Source organism: Petaurus breviceps, unplaced genomic scaffold, assembly GCF_028583685.1.
Source record: "Petaurus breviceps papuanus isolate PSGF00001 unplaced genomic scaffold, PetGlider_PUasm1.0 227, whole genome shotgun sequence".
Lineage (NCBI taxonomy): Eukaryota > Metazoa > Chordata > Mammalia > Diprotodontia > Petauridae > Petaurus > Petaurus breviceps.
In genome coordinates this window covers 10,290,585-10,315,012 of record NW_027185896.1, presented here as the reverse complement: position 1 = coordinate 10,315,012, position 24,428 = coordinate 10,290,585, and the positions used below count along the sequence as shown (strand labels likewise).

General features: G+C 51.6%; 1 protein-coding gene across 1 annotated transcript in view; it reads left to right on the top strand.

The window, feature by feature from the left end:
• The window catches only part of BSN (bassoon presynaptic cytomatrix protein), a 239,918-nt gene that overhangs the window by 200,150 nt on the left and 15,340 nt on the right, over positions 1-24,428 (top strand). Inside the window, exons 4-7 of the mRNA XM_069095712.1 lie at positions 3,426-3,863; positions 4,230-10,949; positions 19,841-22,037; positions 22,409-23,247. Of these exons, the coding sequence (XP_068951813.1) occupies positions 3,426-3,863; positions 4,230-10,949; positions 19,841-22,037; positions 22,409-23,247 (10,194 nt within the window). The remainder of the gene's footprint in view (positions 1-3,425; positions 3,864-4,229; positions 10,950-19,840; positions 22,038-22,408; positions 23,248-24,428) is intronic.

The following is a 24,428-nucleotide window of genomic DNA, read 5'->3' as shown; positions in this document are numbered from 1 at the left end:
GGATTTGAACCCAGGTCCTCCTGACTCCAGGGCCGGTGCTCTATTCACTGCGCCACCTAGCCACCCCTATCCTATGTATTTTTAAAGTGTGGGTAGCTGGAAGGATGGTGAGGCCATCAAAAGACTTTGGGTAGTTGGGAGGAAAGGCCAGTTTGGGTTCAGTTTTGAATGAATGGAATTGGAGGAAGCCCAATCACAGGCAGCTGGAAATATGGGGCTACAGTTTACTATTAGGAGAGAGTGGGGCTAGATATATAGATTTGGCAGTCAAGGAGAAGGAGGCCAGAGAGAGTCAGGTAGAAGTGAGGTTAAGTATGGCTGGGGTCCTTCCAAAAATGCTGATCTGGAGAGGGAATCCCCAGCAAAGGGACTTTTTACTCCCAAGTGGTAAAACAAATAAACAGAGGTGGCTAGGTGGTGCAGTGAATAGAGCACCGGCCCTGGATTCAGGAGGACCTGAGTTCAAATTAGACACTTAACACAAAAACTAGACCTGAGTTCAAATTCAGACACTTAACACAAAAAACTAGCCATGTGACCTTGGGCAAGTCACCTGCCTTCCCCCCTCCAAAGAAATTTTTAAAAATTAAAAAACAAAAACAAAAACAGAAGAATTTTAGAGAAAGCTTTCACAGACACTTAAGGGATTACAGGGCAAGAGGGAGAAACTGGGGCCCAGTTGGTGGTGAGCTTGGGAGTTTAACCCCCAGGAAGAACCTGCTTTCTCTGCCCTGCCCCTCATCCCACCACTGATCCTGAGGCTCCTTGGCTCCTGCTCTTGCCTCAATCTTCCTCATCCTGAGCTGGTAACATGAGTGTGCATAATTGATGCCCTCCTGTTGCCCAAGCCAGACCTTTGTTCAGAGAATATCTCTGAAGGCTCTTGAGGTAGTTCCATTAGTGAGGAATCCCTGATGGGCACCACAGCAGTGTCTGCGCTTCTGTGTATCCTGCCCGGCAGGCGCTGACAGGATTAGAACACTCCTCAAAGGTTGAATGAGGGGAGGCATGCCAGCTTCCTAAGGGGGCCTTTGAATACCCAGATGGTCAGAAGTCCTGACGGCCATTAGTGGAGGAACTGACTCCCTTTATGACCTTAAGCAAGTACCTTCACCTCTCTTAGCCTCAGTTTCCTCATCTGCAAAGTAAGGAGGTTGGACCAGATGATCTCTAAAGTCTCCTCCAGCTGTGTTCCCCTGCCTTGGGGAAACTGTGTGACACAGGATAAGGGGCTGTGAGTGTGGAGTCAGAGGACCCTGCCTCAAAGCCTGACCCTATTCAGTGCTCTCTTAAAGTCCCATCCAGAATCTTTAAGGTCCCTTCCAGTTCTGCTGAGCTGCGAGGCTATAGGTGTCCAGGGAATGATCTCTGTTCTGACTGTTTCTCTGGTCCAGATGGCCAGGTGTTGAACCACAATCTCCTTTCCTGACCCCCATCCCTGACCTGTTGGGGGAGGGCCGCCGATTCCTGTAGCTGCAGCCCTGCCTGGCTTCTGCTGGACTTGAACCTGCCCTGGTTTGACCCAAATGGTGGAGGTTGTGCTTTACCTAGATGCTTCATAGATCTGGGGCCTTAACCAGCCCTAGATCCCAGCTCTTCCTGAACCAAACCAGGGCCCTGAGTTGCCAAGGTGACCCAGGCAGCGGCTCCTCCCTTCTGATGGCCTTGAGGTGCAAATAAGAGCCCTGAGGGGCACCATGAGTCAGTGGTCCTGAGTACAAATCCTGTTTCATCACTCACTACCTTGGTGACTTGAGCAAGTTACTTGACTTTTCTTGGCCTCAGGTTCCTCATCTGTAAAATAAAGGAGTTAGACCCAAGGGTGTGGGAAGGAGAGAAGAACACAAATGGAATATTGAACCTGAGGGTCCTCACTCTGGGCCAAGCAGGATGAAGCACCTTTGCTCTGTCATCGAAAGGGAAGCAACAAGATTTAAAGCCTGGAAGCTGACAGACAGGAGGAAATAGCAGCTTGAGAGATCTTTCTATTTCTGGACACTCGGGGGAGATAAAAATAGCTCTTCTTGCCTGGCGGGAGCCCCTGATCTCTACTTGCTTTTGCTTTCTTTTGGGGCTGGACTCTGGCCTCTCTTGCCCTGAGGCTGGGCCCCAGGCCCTGGACTAGGCTCTGGGTTCTTTTCCCTGGGGTTGGGGCCTGGGCTTGCATTCTCTCTCTCTCTCCCTCCCTCTCTCCCTCCCTCCCTCCTTCCCTCCGTGTCTCTCTCTCTCTCTCTCTCTCTCTCTCTCTCTCTCTCTCTCTCTCTGTCTCTTGCTGGAGTCATGGTTCAGGACTGGGCTCTGGGGCTCTGAGCTGAGTTCTGGACTCTCTCATTCTAAGTCTAGGATCTGGCCTTGGGGCTGAGTTTTAGGTTCTTATACCCTGGTTCTGAACTCTGGGCTCTCTCTCACTGGACTCAGGACTCAGGGCTGGGTATACTCTCTCTCTGCTCATGGCTAGACTCTGAGTTTTGGGTTCTGGGCCTCTTGCACTCTGCAGAGCTAGCCCCCATGGTTAAAGTTAAGTTTCCCCCCGGGGCCGTAAGGCCTCACTTTATACCACCTTCTACCTAACCTGGGCTGGCCCCCCTACTCAAGTTCAAATATCCTAAAGCTTCCTATTAAATATGAGGGCCAGAGTGTCAGAATTAGGGGACAAGAGCTAGAGTAAGCCCAAGGAACTAAGGTCCAAGACCTTGTAGGTAACAGAAGAGTAAGGAATGGGTGTTCTTTGCTTGGATCATACCCCATTTGGAAGGGCTCCTTCCATGGAGAGCGATGGGCTAACAGAGGCTCCCTACTCCAGACAAGCATGGCCTGATCCTAACACCAGGCCAAGGCCCTGTTGGGCTCTGCTCAGGCCTTATTGCAAACAGCAGCTGAGGAATCAGGATCAGACAGTAGAGGGATTGGTTAAAGGAACTGGGACTATTTATTCTGCAAGAAAGAAGATTGGGAGTGACTGGGCGGGGCTCAGGGTGAGCTCTATTGGGATAATGGCTGTGTTTGAGTATTTGAAGAGCTGTCATTTGGAAGAGAAGGTAGGTTTGTGGTGCCCGGCCTCAGAGGGGCGGAAACAAGGAGCAAGGAGGAGAGGAGCAGAGGCAGCTCCTGGTTTGATGGAAGGGAGCCTGGGTGACCCGGCCCCCAGCCCCTGCCTACCCCAAAGGAGGATGGACTGCTCGAGGAGATAATGGAGTCCCCCCCATTGGCGGTCTTCAAGTGGAGGCCAGATGGAAAGGGAAGAGAATGAGCAGTAATTATGGCTAGCATTGACGTAGTGCCTGTTGCGTGCCAGGATTGTTATCTCGTTTGATCCTCACAGCAACCCTGGGAGGCCAGTGCTTTTATTTCCATTTTACAGATGAAGCAAATGAGGCAGACAGAGGTTAATTAATTCTGCCTTCTATTTGGTCTTTCTTTTGCAGAAAAATGAGTGGCTGTGTCTGAACTGCCAAACACAGAGGCTACTGGAAGGAAGCCTTGGTGACCCAGCCCCCAGCCCCCTGCCTACCCCAAAGCAGACACCTACAAGTTCGCCACGACACCAACCTGGCCCATCCCCTCAGAAACAGAAGGGGCCACCTGCACCGGGGCCAGGGCAGCCTGCAGGCCCCCCACACACCTCTCCCAGCCTACAGACCAAGCACCTCAGGGCATCCGAACCCAGCAAGCCCCCAAGCGGCCCCCAGGAGAAGAAACCCAGCGGCCCAGCCGAAGCCAAACAAGTGCCGAAGCCATCCCCTCTGCCAACCACGCTCACAGAGGCCCCGAAGACAAAGGATGGACCCAAAAGGGCTGAGCCTCCTCTAGCTGACAGCAAGATTGTGTCGATCACTGAGGCACCAAGAGGGAGTGAGCACGAGGTCAGTCTACAAGCTGGGAAGGAGTCCCAGAGTGACTCACAGTCCTTTCTCCCTGTCCTCTCTCCTCCATGCTGGTGGCATAGACAATACAAGGTTAAAGCTAGAGGGACCAGAGGGCTCAGGGCTAGAGGAAACATAGGGACCTTCTGGACGGGCCTTCCAACCCCCTTATTTTTATGGGGAAACTGAGGCCCAGGGAGGGGAAAGACTTGCCTAAAATTACAGAATTTTAGTTGCAGGGCCAAGATTGGGTGTCAGGTCTCCCCACAAAAAGCATGGGACTCTTTCCACAACAAAGCACTCCCACCAAGGAGGAACAACCTCCCTTTGCTTCTCCTTTGTTAACAGCTTCCGTTTCCATTGCAGGACCCAAGCAAGCCTTATTCCCAGGACCTGTCCCGGAGTCCCCAGAGCCTCAGTGATACTGGCTACTCCTCCGATGGCATCTCCAGTTCCCAAAGTGAGATCACGGGGCTCGTACAGCAGGAAGAGGAGCAGCTGAACACCGCCGGGGTGGTGAAGCCCAGCCCACCAAGCCCCTCGGAACTCAACAAACTGGAAAGCAGCATGCGGCCCCTCCTGGAGGCCCAGGGTGGTGCCCCGGGGGAGCAGGCCAAGGTCCGCCCCCCACCTCAGGAGGAACCGAAGCAGAGGCAGAGGCCTCGATCTCTCTCCATCACACCCGAGGCTTTTGACTCTGATGAGGAACTGGAAGACATCTTGGAAGAGGACGAAGATTCTCTCGAGTGGGAGAAGCAGAGAGACGCCAGGGACACGGCTGAGTCGTCCGATGACTTTGGCAGCAAGCTGCGCCATGACTATGTGGAAGACAGCAGCGAGGGGGGGCTCTCTCCCATCCCACCGCGGTCAGCAGGCAGAGAGGCTGAGGGTCCGGATGAAGACTTCATGAGGAGGCAGATTCTGGAGATGAGTGCCGAGGAGGACAACCTGGAGGAAGACGACGCCGAATACGACCGTGCCAAGTATAGCTTGAGGAAAGCCACCTCCAAGGCGGGATCAGAGCAGGGTCAGGAGCCGGCCCCCCCCAAGAGAAGGCTGCCTCACAACGCCACCACTGGCTACGAGGAAGAGCTGAAGGACGGGGGAGCCCCGGAGCCCGAAGACGTGGCGGCCCTGCAGGGGGGCCTGCGGCGCTTCAAGACCATCGAGCTCAACAGCACCAACAACTACGGCCGAGAGATGGAGATCAGCCAAGAGGCAGACATCAGCCTGGACAGGGAGCCCGAGCTGGAGATGGAGAGTTTGACCGGGTCCCCCGAAGACCGCTCCCGAGGAGAATACTCTTCCACTCTGCCCGCCACCACCCCCAGCTACACCTCAGGCACATCCCCCACGTCCCTGTCCTCCCTCGAAGAGGACAGCGACAGCAGCCCTAGCCGCCGACAGAGGCTGGAAGAGGTCAAGCAGCAGAGGAAAGCCCGGCACCGCTCCCACGGCCCCCTGCTCCCCACCATCGAGGACTCCTCGGAGGAAGAGGAGCTCCGAGAGGAAGAGGAGCTGCTCCGGGAGCAGGAGAAGATGCGGGAGGTAGAGCAGCAGCGCATCCGCAGCACAGCCCGGAAAACCAAGCGGGACAAAGAGGAGCTCAGGGCCCAGCGGAGGCGGGAGCGGTCCAAGACCCCCCCCAGCAACCTGTCCCCCATCGAGGACGCCTCCCCCACCGAGGAGCTGCGCCAGGCGGCCGAGATGGAAGAACTCCACCGATCCTCCTGCTCCGAGTACTCCCCATCACCGTCCCTTGACTCCGAGGCCGAGGGCTTTGAGATGGGCCCCTCCAAGCTCTACAAGTCTGGGAGCGAATACAACCTGCCCACCTTCATGTCCCTCTACTCCCCGACCGAGAGGACCCCCAGCAGCACCAGCTACTCTTCCAGCAAGCCCTTGAGAAGCGCTGAGGAAGCCTACGAAGAGATGATGAGAAAGGCAGAGCTTCTCCAGAAGCAGCAGGGGCAGCAGGCCCAGGCCAGCAGCACCTACGGCAGCTCCCGGGGGGCAGACCGAGGCCAGGGCAGCTTGGAATACCAGTACATGGAAGACTATGAGTACGTGTCCGGTCAACTGGGCTCCTCTCAGCCCACCTACGAGCCTGAGGCTGCCGATGCAGGAGCCGTGTATGAGGAGATCCTCCAGACGTCCCAGAGCATAGCCAGGATGCACCAGGCCTCTTCCCGAGACCTGGCTTTCCAGGAGGAAAAGAAGGATCGAGAGGACGCTTACCAGGAGAAGCAGTTTCTGAATGCAGAGAGTGCTTACAGTGAGCTGATGAGGCAGAACGGTGGTCCCCTCACCCCTGGCACCAGCCCCACTCAGCTGGCAGCCCCCATGTCCTTCTCCTCAGACAGTGGTGGAAGCCGAGTTATTCCCGATGTGCGAGTCACCCAGCATTTTGCAAAAGAGCCTCAGGATGCCCTCAAGCTTCTCAGTTCCCCTGCTTCTCCTAGCTCTGCTCTCAAGGGAGTGACAGCTCCTTTCACTTACAGCAAAGGGACCCCTTCGGTCACAACTGTGGCTTCAAGTACGGCTGGCAGACCACGTGTTTACACAGCTGCAACATCTCCTGGCGTCCCAGAGCCCCCACTCCCCACTACAGCAAGCTATGGCTCCCAGACTGAAGAGATGCCCCAGGCTCAGGTCCTCCCTGACACTGGTGGGTTACCTGCAAGAGAGAGGCTTCAGAGCATGAGTGACAGCAAGACTGGCACTCCTTTGTCATCGAAAGGCTATCCTGGCTTCAAGACCGCAAGCCCACCCCTCTCCCCAAGCTCTCCAATGGAGGGCCTTCCCTCTGTGATCGGCAGAATGGGGCCCAAGTCTACCGCAGAGTTCTCAACCCAGACCCATAGCCCACTTCTCCCCTCAGATGTCTCCCGGAGTCCCATTTCTTCCACCCCGTCCTCCATGGTCGCTCAGGGCACACAGACGCCACATCGCTCTGGCTCACCTCGCCTCACCAGGCAGCAGTCTTCTCAAGAATCTCCCTTTATGGTCATCACCTTAGCCTCGGATGCGGCCAGCCAAACAAAGCTGGTCAACGCAAGCTCTGCCGCCTCACCAGTGTCATCTCCAACCAGACACCAACCTACCATTCACAGCTACAGTCAGTCAGTACAGGTCAACGGAGCACAGTTCCAACAGGAACAGGCACTGCATAGCTTCCTCAAGGGTGAGAGAACCCCCACTTCGAGTGCCATTGTCCCCATGAATGCTGCCAAGGGGCAAGTGACCCCAGCCATGGATGGCACAGCTGCTCTGTATGGCTGGGGCTCCTTGCCTGCTGAGAATATCTCCCTATGCAGGATCTCGTCAGTCCCTGGGACTTCCCGGGTAGAACCAGGGCCTAAACCACCAACCAGCTCTGCTGTAGACCTACGGACTGCTATGAAATCCACCCCAATCATCATCACCGACCGAGGCATGGACCTGACTTCTCTGGCTGCTGAAGCCAGGAAATACTGTCTCACCTTGGACCAGTCTCCGGGACGGCAGTCCACCACAGTGCAGCCTCTCATCATCAACCTAAATGCCCAGGAGCACACCTTCATTGGCACCTCTACCACCGTCAGCATCACTGTGGCTTCCTCCATGCTCGTGTCTCAGCCAAAGCAACCTGTGGTCTATGGGGACCCTTTCCAGAACCGGCTGGACTTTGGACAAGGGGCAGGAAGTCCTGTGTGTCTGGCCCAGGTCAGACATGTGGAACAGGCCGTGCAGACTGGTCCTTACCAAGGAGGGCCCCGTGGGAAGCCCAAAGAAGCCAGCAGTCCCCAGCAAACCAAATTTGCCCGGTATAACTTGCCCAACCAGATGGCACCTTTGGTTAAAAAAGACATTCTCGTCACTCAGATGAGCGCCACACAGAACGTCAGCATCAAGCCATACCCTGTAGAGCCGAGTTCTGACATGTACCGAGGAGCACCTGCAGAGCTCAAAGCACAGAGTGTGCCCACACACGTCGGCGGGAAGAAACCTCACGTGATGATGGTACAGATGGACGACGTGACAGCTGGGGCAGTCACCAAGCTGGTCAAGGAAGAACCCACCAGTGCTTTAGACCTCACTGGCATCAAACCTGAGAGTCAAGTGGCTTGCTGTGATGTGGTCTACAAATTCCCCTTCAGCAGCAGCTGCACTGGGACTTTCCATCCCTCCTCTAAGATGCCTGAGAAAAATGTAGTGGACACGGCCCAGCCAAGCCAGAGCAGCCTTCCGTTTTATGGGTCCCGGGAACAGGACCTTCCTGAGCCATCCCCATACAGGGAACAGGCTGCAGCGGGTCCCAGGCTCTATGAGGAGCAGAAACTGTATTCTCATGGCCTTATGGGAAGGCTTTACTCCTCAATGTCTGACACCAACCTGGCTGAGGCCGGGCTGAGTTATTACCCACACAAAAGTGACCAATTTTTCCAACCTCCTGGGGGAGACTCAGCTATGGACCTCACAACCATGAAGCACTCCTACAGCATTGGCTTCGATGGCCGCTACCTGCCCCAGGGAATGCAGTATGGCTCCTTCACAGACCTGAGACAAGCCCCAGACCCGATGGGTCACCCCCTCCCCATGAGAAGGTATAGCTCAGCATCCAACATCTACTCTGATTACCGATACTCGCCACGAGGGGACCTGTCAGGCTTCCAAGAATCCAGCCTGGCTCAGTATAGCGCTACCACAGCCCGGGAGATCAGCCGCATGTGTGCTGCACTCAACTCCATGGACCAGTACGGGGGACGGCATAGCAGCAGCCCAGAGCTCTTGCAGTATGGCCCCAGGCCTGGAGCCAGCGCCCAGCAGGGTCTGGCAGCCATCAAACCCAACGTGATGATGAACCCAAACTTCCCTGAAGGCCGGCAGAGCTTTGGAAAGCTAGCTCAGTACAGTCCTGCCGTCGGGCAGGGAGCTGGGGCCATTAGGCAGCTTTTCCCTTCAACTGCAACCGTGCGTGCGGCCGATGGGATGATTTATTCTACCATCAACACGCCAATCGCCTCAACTCTTCCCATCACCACCCAGCCAGCATCAGTGCTTCGGCCTATGGTTCGAGGCATCTACAGACCCTATGGCCCGGGTAGCATTACCCCTGTGCCTCTTGCCAGCCTGACCCGAGTACCAGTGGTTGCGCCCCGGGTTCCCCTCATGCCCCAGGGCCTATATCGATATCCAGCCCCAAGCAGATTCCCAGCCATCACAACAGCACCTGGGATTGATGGCCCCTTGTACCTGGGGAAGGCGGGTCCAGCTGCCAGCATGGCTGGGAGCAGCGTTACCCCTGGACCTGCTGGGAAGCCAGTGGTGGCGGCAGCAGCTGGAGGTCTGCAGAGACCTGAGCAGCCTCTGGGAAGCACTCGGGAAGAGCCCCCAGCGGCAGCCTCCGCAGGGCCCAAAGAGGCGGTCCCAGCCCCGGCCCTGGCCCAGCTGCCCGGCCAGAAGCAGCCTGGCGAGGCGCCCCCAGCGGCCATCCTGAGCAAGGTGGGGGGCGCCGAGAAAGAGGAGAAGGAAGAAGAGAGGCAGAGGAAGCAGCAGGAGCACCTGCTTCAGATGGAGAGGGAGCGCGTGGAGCTTGAGAAGCTGCGGCAGCTACGGCTCCACGAGGAGCTAGAGCGGGAGCGTGTGGAGCTCCAGCGGCATCGGGAGAAGGAGCAGATGCTGGTGCAGAGGGAGATCCAGGAGCTGCAGACCATCAAGCACCAAGTCTTACAGCAGCAGCAGGAGGAGCGCCAGGCCCAGTTTGCCTTGCAGAGGGAGCAGCTGGCCCAGCAGCGCCTGCAGCTCGAGCAGATCCAGCAGCTGCAGCAGCAGCTGCAGCAGCAGCTGGAGGAGCAGAAGAGACAGAAGGCTCCCTTCCCCCCAGTGTGTGACCACTCCGGGAGACTGCCTCCCCAAGCCGTCACTGAGATTGCCCTGGAAATGCAGCGCACCATGGCCCCCAATGGCCAGTACTGGCCTCCCATAAACCAGGCCTTCATAGCCACCGCAGCCATGGGGATGGAGGGGACAGGGCAGCCGAGGGAGCTGGGGCCCCCGAGGCCCCTCCCTAGCTCGGCCTCGGACATGTCCCTGCAGACGGACGAGCGCTGGGAGGCCGGCAGGGGCCTCCAGAAGAGGCATTCGATGCCCCGGCTCCGGGACGCCTATGAGACGGAGGAGGCCCACGAGCCTTACGTCATCAAGAAGATCGCCGACAGCAGCGTGCAGACGGATGAAGAGGATGGGGAGGAGCGGTACTTTATGTCCCGGAGACGCCGGGCTCGGCGGAGCACAGACTGCAGCGTTCAGACCGATGATGAGGACAATGCTGACTGGGAACAGCCCGTCCGCCGGCGCCGCACCCGCTTCTCACGCCACGCCGACTCGGTTTCCGACAGCAAGCACGACTCCTCCTCACCCAGGAGCAAGTCCAGCGTTGGCATCCAAACCATCAGTGACTGCTCAGTGCAGACAGAGCCTGATCAGCTGCAGAGGGTCTCACCTTCCATTCATATCATCACCGTGGACCCCAAAGTGGAGATCATAAAATACATTTCAGCCCCAGAGAAGACTCAGAAGGGAGAGAGCCTAGCGTGCCAGACAGAGCCGGAAGCACAGGCCCAGAGCATTGTGGTGCCTCAACTCCCAGGGCCGGCAGCCATCACTCCCTACACCCCCAGCATTCAGATTGTCACCACTGGACCCTTGGAGCCCAGGCAGCAGGGGCTTGGAAAATTTGAGAAGAAGAAACCAGACCCCTTAGAGATTGGTTACCAGTCTCATTTACCTACTGAGTCCCTTTCCCAGCTAGTAACCCGTCAGCCCCCCAAGTCTCCTCAGGTTCTCTACTCACCCGTCTCTCCCTTGTCCCCACACCGGCTCCTGGAATCCTCCTTTGCTTCCAGTGAGAGATTGAACAAGGCCCACGTAACACCACAGAAGCATTTCACTGCCGACAGCGCCCAGCGCCAACAGACTGTGCCTCGCCCCATGAAAACCATGCAGAGGTCCCTGTCGGACCCCAAGCCCATCAGCCCCACTGCCGAAGAGTCAGCCAAAGAGAGGTTTTCCCTCTATCAGCAACAGGTCCTCCAGGGCAGTCAGGTAAGGGAGACAGACACCTTGGTGGGGAGGAAAGTGGAAATCCTGTCTACCCAAAGATTGCATTGGGACCAAAAGAAATGTGCAGAGGGTTTGGGGGAAGGCCTGCTAACACTCACGAGCAGCACCTTTTTGTGGCCCTTTAAGGAAAATAGGAAGAGTCTGTGATGTTTCCTTCGGTAAGGGAGAAGGTGGTGTAGTAGGAGCTCAGGAGAGGTATGGGGCCTGGTTCTCATGTCCACCACCCTTACTCTGCCCCCTCTGGAAGGCAAGAGGTCCCACATGAAAGAAGAGCTTGTTTATAGGAGTAGACTTCCAAACAGAGGTACAAAGTGGCTCCTAATCTGTACTCCTAGCCTATATGGGAATGCAAACCCACACATACTTGCAGATGAATAAATCTGGCGCCATTTTGTCAGACAGAAACAATACTTCTTTGTATGGTTTAGTGAAAAAAATACCAGACTTGAAGTTAACAGATTCGGCTTCAGTTCCCATCTCTGACACTCCCCAACCAAATGACTCCAGGGTCATTTGCCCTTTCTGAGGATAATAACATAAGTACCACTTGCCTCATGGGACTGTTATGGGGAAAGTGCTTTAGAAACCTTAAAGAGCTATCTACATGTCAGGTATTATTATTAAAGTGATTATAATAATTTTTTATAAGACATTGTCACTCCCTTGCTTAAAATTCTTCAATGGCTCCCTGGTGCCCACTGAATAAAGTCCAAGGCTTTAACCATTAACACTCAAGGTCATCTCTAGTCTGGTGCCAACCGATCTCTTACTGCTCCCCTCTCTGATCTCTAGACTATGGACTATATACTCACATATATGCCCATAGGATAAAAGGTTCCTATATTTAGAACCAGAAGGGACCTTAGAGGTAATCTCCACCAGATGAGAAAACTGAGGCCAAGATGGATCAAGTGACTCATCTAAGGTCACCTAGGTAGTATGTTGTGAGGCCAGAATTCAGATCTTAGTCCTCTGATGCCAAACCCAACCCTTGTTTAAGGACACCTTCTTAGCTCTCCTGCTGACCTAGCTTAATCTCTGTTTCCCAAAGCCTACCCTATGCTTTCTTGCCTCTTTACCTTTACTCAGTCAGTTGAAATCCTACTCATCCTTCATGACCAAGACCAAACATCACTTCCATCTTAATTCTTCTAATTCAGTTCATTAAATATTTCTTGGAGTGGCTGCCATCTGCATGACCCTGTAATTGACACTGAGGATACAAAGATTAAAAAACAATAGTCCCCATCTTCAATATACATACAGTATAAAGGGGGAGGAAGGAAGACTGAGACATATATATATGTCTCTGTATGATATTAAGTATGATATTAAGTAGAATGTTATAGGGGATGGGCAGATAAGGTAAGAGAGCAGCATGCTTGAAGATGTTTTAAAGAGGATGGGATCAGTGTGGCTGAAGGGATTGAGAAGGCTCTGTGGAAGAGGTGCTACTTGGGCTGGACCTCCAAGGAGGAGAAGGGTCTCAGCAGAGATGGAGAAGAAGCATTTTCTAAACATGGAAGATAAATGACCTATGCAAATGTATAGAGGCAGAAGATGGAAGGATGTTAAGAGACAGCTAGTGCCCCCGTCTGGCTAAAATATCGAGCATGTGAAGAGGCTAGAAAGGTAGGCTAGAGCTAGAGGGTAGAGGGCCAAAAATGCCAAGAAGTGGGTATGTTGCTACATCAAAAGCCACTCGTAGGCTTTTATCTGGGGAATAACCTGGCTAGATCCTATGAGAAAGAGATTGGAGAGAAGAGAGACTCAAGGCAGGAAGACCAGTTAAGAGACTATTATAATAGTCTGGGTAAGAGGCAATGAGAGCCTGAATGGGGGAATGGAGAAGAGAAGACAAATGCAAGCAATTGCACCGGCAGAATTCACTGGGCTTAGCAACTGTTGGAATGTAGGAAGATACAGAAAAGGGAAGAGTCAAAAGATAAGGTTGAGGTTTCAAGCCTGAGGCAGTAGAAGGGTAATTAATTTTGCCATCAACACCAGAGGGAAGTCGGGAGGAAAGCCTGGTAAAGATAACAAGATCTGCTTGGGACATGGTGAGTTGGAGCTGTTCATAAAACAGGAGGTAGAGATGTCCAACAGGCAGCTGAAAATGGCTGCAGGATTAGAATGAGGAATTTTGGTCCTAAAGAAGAGACAGGAAAAGCCATCTCCCCCACTACCACTCCTTTGCAGACATGAGGGATCATGGGTGTGGGGTATACCGCATATGATATCAGACTCTTTTTGATATATCGTTTAGTCTTATGGAACTTTTCTTCTTCTTCCCTTCTTCATACTTCCTCCCTCCATGAGAGATAGTTCTCTGGGATGACAAGAAAGGGAAATATAAGCGAGGTAAACCCAAAGATCCCAATACCACTTTATGTTTAAAATAAGTAGAGCTGTGGTGCAAAGGAGAAGTCTGACCTGTAAATAAATATTTGGAAGTCATGTGCATAGAGGTGATAATCAAAGCTGTAGGTGTTGATTAATTCATCAAGGGAGATGGTAGAGAGGAGCACACTAAAGATAGTCACACCAAGGGGGGAGAAGGAGGAAGATAGACCAAGCCAAGCAAAGAGACTAAGGAAGGAGTAGCCAAGTAGGAGAATCAAGAGAAAACTGTCACAGAAGCCCAGGGAGGAGAGGATAGCAAAAAGAAATTGAGCTAGGGAGGCTGCTGGGTGGTGCAGTGAATAGAGCACTGGCCCTGGAATCAGGAGGACCTGAGTTCAAATCCAGCCTCAGACACTTAACACAAAAACTAGCTGTGTGACCTTGGGCAAGTCACTTAACCCCAAATGCCCTCCAAAAAGCAAAAAATAAATAAAAAAGAAGAGATTGGGCTATAGTATCAAATGCTGCAAAAAGTCAAAGTGAACAAGGCCTGAAAAAATGTCCATTGGATTGGGGGGGGGCAGTTAAATTGTATCTTCTTTTCATTTGTGTCTCTTATTTTTATGTCATCATTTCTCAATATTTCTTCTCATCCTCTCCTATGCAGTAAATCATCCCTTGTAACAAAGATTAAAAAAGAAAGAGGAGGAAAAAAGCAAAACCAATTAACATGTCAATAGTATATGGACAGGGGCAGCTAGGTGGCACAGTGAATAGAGCACTGACCCTGGAGTCAGGAGGACCTGAGTTCAAATCTGGCATCAGACACTTAACACAAAACTAGCCATGTGACCTTGGTCAAGTCACTTAACCCCAATTGCCCTACCTTGCCCCCTCCAAAAAGAAAAAAAAATAGTATGTGGACAGTCTAGGTGATATAATAATAGCTAGCATTTATATAGGCTTTAAGGTTTGCAAAGTACTTTACAAATATTATCTCACACAGACCCCTACCCTCAACAACCCTAGGAAGTAGATGCTATTATTATTCCTATTTTAGCAGGAGAGGTAAAGTAACTTGCCCAGGGTCACACAGCTAGTAAATATCTTAGGTGGGATTTGAACTCAGGTCTAGTCTTGACTCTAGGCCCAGTGTTCTATCTGCTGTACCACCCAGCTGCCTCTGATATTTCATAGCCACAGACCCCTAGCCTCTGAAATGAAGAGAGGAAGATTCATTTCCTCCTCACTCTTCTGCCCATTATGTCATTATAATTCCACAGCATTGACATTCTTTTGTCCCTATCTCAGTACTTTCTGATTGATTGGATTTGGAAACTCAGAAGTCTTTTAGTACCTTTGAAAGAGAAACTTCAGTAGAGTAGTGAGGAAGCCAGATTACAAGAGGCAGAGCAGGTGCTGGGGAAGCAGAGGGAGGAGGCGTTGGTGATTCTTTCTTGAAGTTTCACAGGAAGAGAGATAGAGAATGCAGAGCCAAGAGAAGGGTTTTTGGCCATTGTTGCTGTTGTTGTTTAGAGTTGGGAACATCTTAAGCAGATTTTGGGGCAGGAAGGAGGAATTTAGTAGAAAGGAAGAGACTGAAGATGAAGAAGAAAGGGAATATTAGGATGAGCTAGGTCCCAGAGGAGACAGAAGGAGATGGGATCAAGCCCTCAAAAGTTCAGAACTGGCGCTTGACCCCAGGTCTAATAATAATAATAAATGCTAATATTATTAATATTAAAGTTTGACCCGCACCTGCAATTTAATTTCTGCAAGGAACTCTTGGTACAGAAATTCCTTTTCTTTAACCATTCTTTTAGTAACATATCAATTTAAGAAGGATCTCTGATTTTTGTCAACATGGGCGATTCCTAGTGTGGGAACAACTTTCTAGTGACCCAAATCATATTCTTGTCAGACTTAGTAGAGAGATACTCAGGGAGTTACCTGAGGCACAGAGAAGTCTAGAGGTTTGCCCAGGGGTACACAACTAGTGAGCCTCAGACACACGGTGTAAAGGCAGATCTTAGTTCCAGCCTAGCACTGTATCCACCATACCAAAGATTTTTGACTATTAGTGAAGACCCTTTGATATATTTCAGAGAGTCCATGAATTTGGATGGGGAAAAATAAACTCATCCTTATTTTCACTAATCTCTATCAGGAACTTCGCATTTGCTTGAATTATTTAAAAACATGATTCTGAGAAGGGGTCTTGTAACATGAAACAAGTTAAGGACCCCTGCCCTACACCATTCCACCTCTAATAATTTGTTCCCTTTAAAAATAGGTTTTAAAACTTAGCCAGGAGTTGAAGTCAAACTCATTTGCAGCTGCCACCCTTTTCCCTTTTTGCAAAATTGGGATATTTTCCCTTCTACAAATCAAATGAGATAATATTGTTAAAAGGGCTTAGCACCATGCTTGGAGTATAGTAGGTGCTCTGTAAATGCTTATTCCCTTTCCTCCCTTCTCTTCTCCAATTCTATGGTGCATGTCTCCTTCTCCATGATCTTCCAAAGACCATTGACCTCAGCTCAGTAGTCACATCTGCCACTTCTTTTAGTACCCTGAGCCTGGTGAACTTGAATTTATTGGAGTTAGCTAGGTACCCTATTACTTTCTCCTTATTTCTCTTGGGTTTCAATGTCCCATTAACCATTTGTGTTTTATCCTTGTCAATATAAAGATCATTCCCCTTTGGAGAAAAAACAGAAACAGTAAGAGTTCAGCCTTTTCTCCATCATCTATTATCATCTTTCCATCTCCCCTAGCAGTGACCCTATCCTTTTCTTTGATCCTCCTTCTATTCTTTTCTGGAAGGAAGAGAGAAAAAGAGAGAGAGAGAGAGACAGAGAGACAGAGAGAGAGACAGAGAGAGAGAGACAGAGACAGAGAGAGAGACAGAGAGAGAGAGACAGAGACAGAGAGAGAGAGACAGAGAGACAGAGAGAGAGAGAGAAGGAAGGAAGGAAGGAAGGAAGGAAGGAAGGAAGGAAGGAAGGAAGGAAGGAAGGAATTCCTTTTTTTCTTATACTTAGTATTCTTTACTAGCCTCAACTTATCCTGAGCTTTAGGGCCTTAGTAGTGACACTATTCTTACTGGACTGTACCATGCTTCTAGAGTCATCTTTCAACCCCTACCTTTGCTACATGAGTCTTAAAATAAGAGTTGATTAGGGAGCTCCCTGTGCATCCACATCCTTATCCTGGGGCAGCTTCTTCTTTTCTTTGTCATTGGAATTCTTTTCTGTTTCCATGTTCAGTATCATATTTTCTAGAGCTTCCCATTTGAGGGAACCCTTGTCCTGTCCTTAGCCTAGGTAGTCCATCCTCTTTTACTAATATGTGAACCTTGATAATTTCTCACACTGGCTTGAGGTACTAAGTTCCTGAACTTTTCTCAATTGTGCTTTATTCCTTTCAGTCTTTCCCCTGGCTGCTGCCAACATATCTCAATGCCTAGTTCTGACATCCCCCCCTCCTTTTTTCCTCCCCCTGTTTGCCACACACTCTAGACCCACAAATGTGCATTTTCTAGGGTTTTTATTTACAAGGGGAAATATATATATATATATAAATTCAGAAATGCCAAGATAAGAAAATTAGAAGTGTGTATAAAATATTCAACTGAGCCAAGATTGGAGAGGACCCAAGCTTGCTAAGCTATTCTCTAGCTCATATTTCCCAAACCTAGTTCAGTCCCATGATTCCCTAAGCCTGGAAAGCATGCCTCTACCCTGGCCCCAGAAGAGAGCCCAAAGCACCCCTGCTCCTACCATCACTAATTTAGGGATTGGCCTACCTAGGCACTCTGGACCAAGCTCATTCACCTCCTACAATCCCAAGGTCACTGTTAGCCAATCAGGAAGTTTGTCTTATTGTCAAAATGCTTTTGGCATTCCACCTGAACATACCTACCTGTCTAAGTAGCTGCTTTTCTAGGAGAGAAGAGGGAAAAGAGTTCATCGAAGATGTCACAGTTGCATCAACAACCTAGGAAAAATTAATTCAACCTCACATCCAATTCATCTCCACAGTTCATAATAACAACAATATCATATTTCTGTGGAGCTTTACAGTTGACAAAGCACTTATCTCACAACTCTATGATATAGCTAGTCCCTGTATCTCCATTTTACAGGTGATTAAACTGAGGCCTTGAAGTTAAGTAACTTGTCCAGAGTTCTAGCTAGTGTGTATCAGAACCAAGATTCAAACACAGGTCTCTTGATTGACATAGTTCAGGGCTCCTTCTACATCAGTACTGCTCTTTCCCCTGTATTATATATTGATGCTACCCTTTCCTAACAAGTTCTAATCCAAGTTTTTATTTAGAATAGGGGATACTTGAATATGTCTACAGGCAGTAGAGAGGGAGGAGAAATTGAAGATTTAGGAGACAGAATATCTGATTGATAAAGCAAGGTCCCAGAGGCAATGAGGTAGGATCAAAGGCATATAGCCTTGGAAAAGAAAAGGGTGAGTTAGCTCTTCTTCTGAGATGGCAAGGAAGGACAGAATGGGAGGAAAAACAGGTAGAGACTCTTCTACCCAAAGGAACACCCCAGTGCAAGCAACCCAGAACAAGACCCTGGCATATGGCATGTTCCACAGAACCTCCCAGCTGGCCTACCTCAGAGAGGCCGGGAGCTCAGACAATATTTCTAAGCAAGGGAGTCCAAGAGAAATCTGGCCAGGAGCCCCTGCCAGCGACTGAAAGTAGCAAATCCTACTTTTCGCCTTCTCACTTTGAAAATGGTACACATTTTAGCTCTGTAATCATGATACATTTTTTTCCCAGTTCCATACGGTAAAATAGCTTCGGCAGATGTCTCCTCCAGTTCCTTCCCACTCATCCCTCCTTTCAAGAAAGTGACAGTCTATCTAGGGCCCCCATACTCTGCTTTGCTTAGCCTGACCACAGCCCCAACAGGACTTGACATTTGAGGTTACAGATTGGGAAAAGGACCCTCCCTGGGATGAGAGCCATCAGTAGGGTATGGTAAATCAGGGTGCTCACCCTTAGGACTGTGCTCAGGGTTGGGGGAGGGTGGTACCTAGCTCTGCAGTGACTCAGGGAGCAGGTGGGAGGAGTAGATGGCATTACCAGCTGGTGTGAAAAAAGACCTGGCATTCAGCATGTAGCCCCTTCCTTCTCTTACCTCCCCCAACCCCCTACTGTCACCAAGGCAACAAGGGGGAACAGAGCTTAAGGCCATCCCTTTGGTAGCACCTTCCCATTACCCTTGCTCAGTTTGCCCCCTTCCTGCCCTCTCTTGCCTGCTTCCCTGCCAAGGGAGTATTCATTAGCTGTTCATTGTTATCTGAGGTCACCTGAATACCAGCTTTGGGGGGAATCTTACCCTAGTGACCAGGGCCACTGATTTGGGCTGTCCAGCACTGAAGGTTTGGTTCAGGGAAAATATGGCATGGAGTGGACCTACTTGTGGAATAGGGGAGGGAGGTGGGCTTCTGGGCTCAGCAGAGACATCTTGATTTAGGTCTCCCCACCAATTCCACTGTTACCACTTCTGCCGCTGCCGTCACTGTGCAGGTATCACATGCTGTGGCCCCAATTCTCTGCTCCTCATTCTTGGAGTCAGGAGCCTTGAGTCAGGAGCTGTGAGATCCTGCAGTTACAGCTTTCTCACACAACAGCTGAATCTGAGAGACTTGGCCTGGGCCTGTCACAGTACTGCTCACCCGGTGCAGGTGGCACCAGGAAGCACCCGATGTTCATTTGTCTTCCATATCTTGCCTCAGGTCGCCCCCACCCTGGTCACCAACACTGACGGCTACTGGAAGTTCTCCCAGGAGCACTGTGAGCTGGCCAGCCTGCCTACTCCACATCCCTCACTCCCTTCTTTCTCTGACCTACTTTGCCTTAGGTTTTCTCCCTTCAGCCCAGGTGCCAAGTATAGCCTGGGCATCCTGTAGCCATCCAGCCTTCTTTTGTGACCAGCTCAGGAAGGACGGTTCCCTGGCACTTAGTGACTATCCCAACTCAGCTGTTTTAGACTTGTAGAGAGGCATTATGGTTTAATGGTCTTAGTCAGAAGACTGGATTCTACATAGCATTGTTGCCACTTATTAGTTAAATGACAAGTACCCTGCCCTTCTCCAGGCCTCAGTTTTCCTGTTAATAAAGTGGGAGTGATAAAGCTTGCACCTCATAGTTATGACATGAGAATGATATTTTTCTAGTCTTAAAGGTATAAAAGCTGGAAAAAATCTTTAGTACAATTTCATTTTATAGATAGGAAAACTGACAACCAGAAACGGGGACATGACTTGCCTAAGGTCAGTGACCAAGCCAGGAACAGAGAGAGCCCAGGTCTCCCATCACTCAGACTGGTGTTTTTCCCATGGCCCCTTTTTTCCTCTCATGGATGGGGAAGGCATTTTTTAGTTCTGTGGTGTTTATTATTAGTATGATAATAACTCAAGATCCCTCAAGTATTTTTATCTCTGGTGCATAAATCCTCTCAATTATTATATCCAGGCCTTTTTCCTTTGTTCCTCAGATGTCAGCATTTCAGGCTAACACCCTCATTCGAAAGGTGAAGCGGACCCTGCCCAGTCCCCCTCCAGAAGAGGCCCATATGCCCCTCCCAAGCCAAGCACATTCCCAGATGTACATGGCCAGCCTCCTTCAGAAGGGCCTGGCAGGACCACCCGTCCAGGTAACTAAAGCCAGCCTGCTCAAGGAGCTGGACCGCGACCTCAAGCTGGTAGAGCATGAGTCCACAAAACTGAGGAAGAAGCAGGCTGAACTAGATGAAGAGGAGAAGGAAATCGATGCCAAGCTGAAGTACCTGGAGTTAGGAATCACTCAGAGGAAAGGGTCCCTGATGAAGGACCGTGTTGGCCGAGATTACCCCTATCTTCGGTGCCTTGGGGAAAACCGGGACTACATGTCAGATAGTGAGCTCAACAATTTACGCCTTGCTGGCTATGACAGCGGGTCCGTCCACATGAGGCCAGCTACAGCTCCAACCAATCAGTATTCTGACTTTTCAGCCACTCAATACACATCAGCCTCCTCCTATCCTCCCTATCAGTACCCGCCAGGGCAAGGTCCCCCCCCAGCCCCTACAGCCTTCCAGCACACCCGTTTCCAGCCTCCCCAGTACCCTGTGGGCAGTGCTGGCCCCGCTCAGAATGGCTTCCAGGCCAGCCAGGTACCTGCCTACCCTGCTCAGAGCACATACCCAGCACCTGCTTTCCCTCCAAGTGCAGGCTACCCTCCTGAACATGGTCTCCAGGGCCAGCAGAACTTCCGTCCCGCTCCCCACTACCAGCCCCCGACAACTTACCCAGGCCAGATGCCCCACCCACCCCCTCAAAATGCCCTCTTCCCAGACCCATCTGACAGTCACGCCTCCCATCAGAAGCCAAGGCAGACCTCTCTAGCCGACTTGGAGCAAAAGGTCCCTACAAACTATGAAGTGATCTCAGCGCCCCCGGCTGCTATGTCTTCGGGCCCTTCAGAGCCCACATACAGTGCACCGGCAGTGACCAGCAGCTATGACCAGTACAAGGCTCCAGAGCCCCCCAGGCCTGGTGATCACAGCAGTGTGAGCCAGAGCCCTGGACCCACTTACTCTTCGGAATCTCTGTACACCAACCTGGAGCAGAACATTCCAAGAAACTATGTGGTGATTGACGATATCAGTGAGCTGACCAAGGCCAGTGCACCCTCGGCAGTGGAGAGCCAGAAGCCAGAGCCCCGGCCCCCAGGTGGTAACGGGCGTCACGTGAAGGACAAAAGTGACCTGGGGGAGCCCGAAGGCCCCAGCGTCCCTTGCTGTTACTCAAAAGGGGAAGAAGAGTCTGAGGAGGATGTCTATGACCACCATGGCACTGACCACCGAGGGAAGAGCAGTTATCACCGGAGCTCAGACAGTAATGGAAGGATGTCAGGCAGTGGAGGGGGCTCCTCATACTACTATGGGGACAGTGACTATAGACACTCATCTCGGCCAGAGAAACACGGCTCCAGCATGGGGGGGCCAAAGCATTCTTCTAAAAACCTGGCCCCAGCCGTCATCTCGTCAAAGCGCAGCAAGCATCGGAAACAAGGCATGGAACAAAAGATTTCCAAGTTCTCACCTATAGAAGAGGCCAAAGACGTCGAGTCTGATCTGGCCTCCTACCCCACGACCCCCTCGGTCAGCAGCAGCATGTCCTCCAGAGGGAAGAAGTTTCAAGATGAGATCACCTACGGCCTTAAAAAGAACGTGTATGAACAGCAGAAATACTATGGAGTGTCGAGCAGGGACCTGATAGAAGAAGATGACCGAGCATACAGCAGCAGGTCCAGATCATCAGTGAGTTATGGTGGCGAGAAGTCCAGTCACGACATGAGCAGCCGAGGCAAGTCCTATGAGCGTGAGCGAGAGAGCATGGAGAGGTTACAGAAAGCCAGCTCGAAGCCATCGTCCCTGAGCATGTCCCAGAGCCGAGGGCGACCCCCCATGCGTAGCCAGGCTTCTGAAGAAGAAAGCCCCATCAGTCCTTTAGGAAGGTCTGTGGCAGGACCCCGCTCTTCAGGAGGGCCGCTCCCCCCAGGGACTGGAGACGGCTGCTCTCCATTCTGCTCCAGTCACTCCTTGCCTGATGTCCAGGAACACATCAAAGATGTGCCAAGGACCCACTCATACAAGCATGAAGAAGGTTACAACCTGGACGATTCCCACTGTGTGGTTTCAGACAGCGAAGGTAACAGCTCTCTTTGCTGATTTCTGACAGAGCATGTTCAAAGCTGAGCTTGTGCAAAACCAGTATGGGGCCCCTGCCTGCCCGGTGCCACGCTATCGTCCCGCTGCTGGCTTCCATTGGCCCAGCATGGACATGGCCCAGTTCCGTGTCTGTCCTGCCCGTGTCCTGCCTGTGTGTGTCCCATGTGGTGATGTTCTCTCTGGGTCTCCAGAGGGTGGGTCTGAGGCTTGGGGGGGAGGGGACTCTGTCTTTTCTTTTTTGCATGTGGTGAGCTGCTTGCATTCTTTCATTTCATTGCATGGCTTCAGCCTGGCCTACGTTCCCGGTGCCCGAGCGAGAGATTGACTGTGATCTGTTTTTGGTTTCTGAAGCTTATCACTTGGGTCAGGAGGAGACAGACTGGTTTGATAAGCCCCGAGAATCCCGTTCAGAAAGGCTCAGGCATCATGGTGGCCACTCCTCATCCTCCTCCTCCCAGAAAAGACCCCCTGTCAAACATACTTATCACGACTATGATGAGCCCCCTGAGGAGGATCTGTGGCCACATGATGAGGGACCACAGGGCCGCCATTCTTCCAAAGAGCATCGGCACCATGGGGACTATGGCCGGCACTCCTCGGGGTCTTCATCTTCCCGCCACCAAGGTGAGGAGCCTTCTCGGAGGGTCTCGAAGCCACACCCCCGAGACTCTGGCCGCCACGAGGGCAGACCTCACTCACAGCCTTCTTCTCAGAAGAAGGCTCAGCAGGCCGACCCAAGGAGCCAGCCATCCTACCCCAGCTCTCAGTCGGAATACTCACAGCCATCCCGCCAGTCAGTGGCCTACCACCATCCCTCAGAGCCCAAAAAAGCTCAGCGGCCAATGCAGTCCGGGCCCTCAGCTCAGCCTAAGTCTGAGCCTCTGGCCCACTCGCAGCCACAGCAGGCAAGGCAACCTCAGTCAGGACCTTCCCAGCAGCCGCTGCCACCACAGTCCTCCAGGCAGCAGCAGTCACGCCAACCCCCATCACAGCAGCAGCAGACGAGCCACGGGCCACAACCAACTCAGTCTCAGACACAGCAGACACCATCACAAGGTCGACTGCAGCAGCAGCAGCCGCAGGGGATCCCGGGGCAGCCATCACGGGCCCAACAGCCCCCAGCTGGTCAGCAGGCTGGCAAGTCAGTGCCAGGCCATCCCCCATCGGCAGGTGCCCAACCTGCAGGCCCAGTGAGTATGACTCAGTGTTTGAGGGTCCTCCACCAGGGCCTGTTCTTCTATTCTCTCCTCTCCCTACCCCCAACCTGGCTACCATGCATGTGGCAGAGTAGCTGGGAGTCCCAGAAGTTGAGGCTGATAGTAGGTGTCCTCAGGGTCTAGGGGGAGGTAGGATGGAAGAGACAGCCCAGCATCATCAGTACTTTCATTAACCTAACAGCCAAGATTTCTTGGGTCCTGTGTAATGCCCCTTTCCTAGGGGGCAGCTTCCAAAGTCCTTAGGAAGCCTACATCTTAGATATGGGCTACAAAGGCAAACCATCTGGTTAAAAGAGAGCCATCTTGGTGGTGGGCAAGAACAGGATTAGCTGGAGGAATCCCACTATGAATGGACACAAAGTAACCTTCTGGGGGCAGCTAGGTGATACAGTGAATAGAGCACCGGCCCTGGAGTCAGGAGGACCTGAGTTCAAATCCAGCATCACACATTTAACACAAAAACTAGCCATGTGACCTTGGGCAAGTCACTTAACCCAGATTGCCCTGCCTTCCCCCCTCCAAAAAGCAAAAAAACAAAACAACTTCTGCTTGCTGTGGCCACATTTAGGTGCCTCAAGGGACAGGGGCCCCAGTCTGGCCCTTGTCTTAAGTTCCCTTCTATGTGCTTCCTAGCCCAAAACAAAGATTCCCATCAACCAGTAGAGCTGGAAGGGACCTCAGAGGTCACAGCCTCATTCTCTCCTTTTATAGTTAAAGAAACATGTTCAGAGAGATTATTATATGGCTTCAAATCACACATGTTCATAAGATTTAGAACTGGAAAGGCCCTTAAAAGTTATATAGTCCAACCCCATGATTTTGGTGAAACCAAGGCCCAGAGAAAAACCATCTTTTTAACCAGGTCCCTCTGTAGATTCATACCAGAGCTACTTTTTGTCCTTTTAAACCTCCATATTGAAAGCTAAGGCCCCATCAGGCATATGACCAGCTTGTGTGGTTCTGACAAGTTTCCTCAGCAGAATCATCTATAAAGATAGAGCCAGGGCTTCCTTAAACTCCCTGTTCCTAGAGGAATGGACTCACTCAACTGCTGCTTGGTCCTTGAAGAGCCTTCTCCTGGAGTCTATGCCAACCTCAGCCATCCTGGGCCCTCCCCTTTATAGGACTCATGCCCTTTCTACTTTCTACCCTCA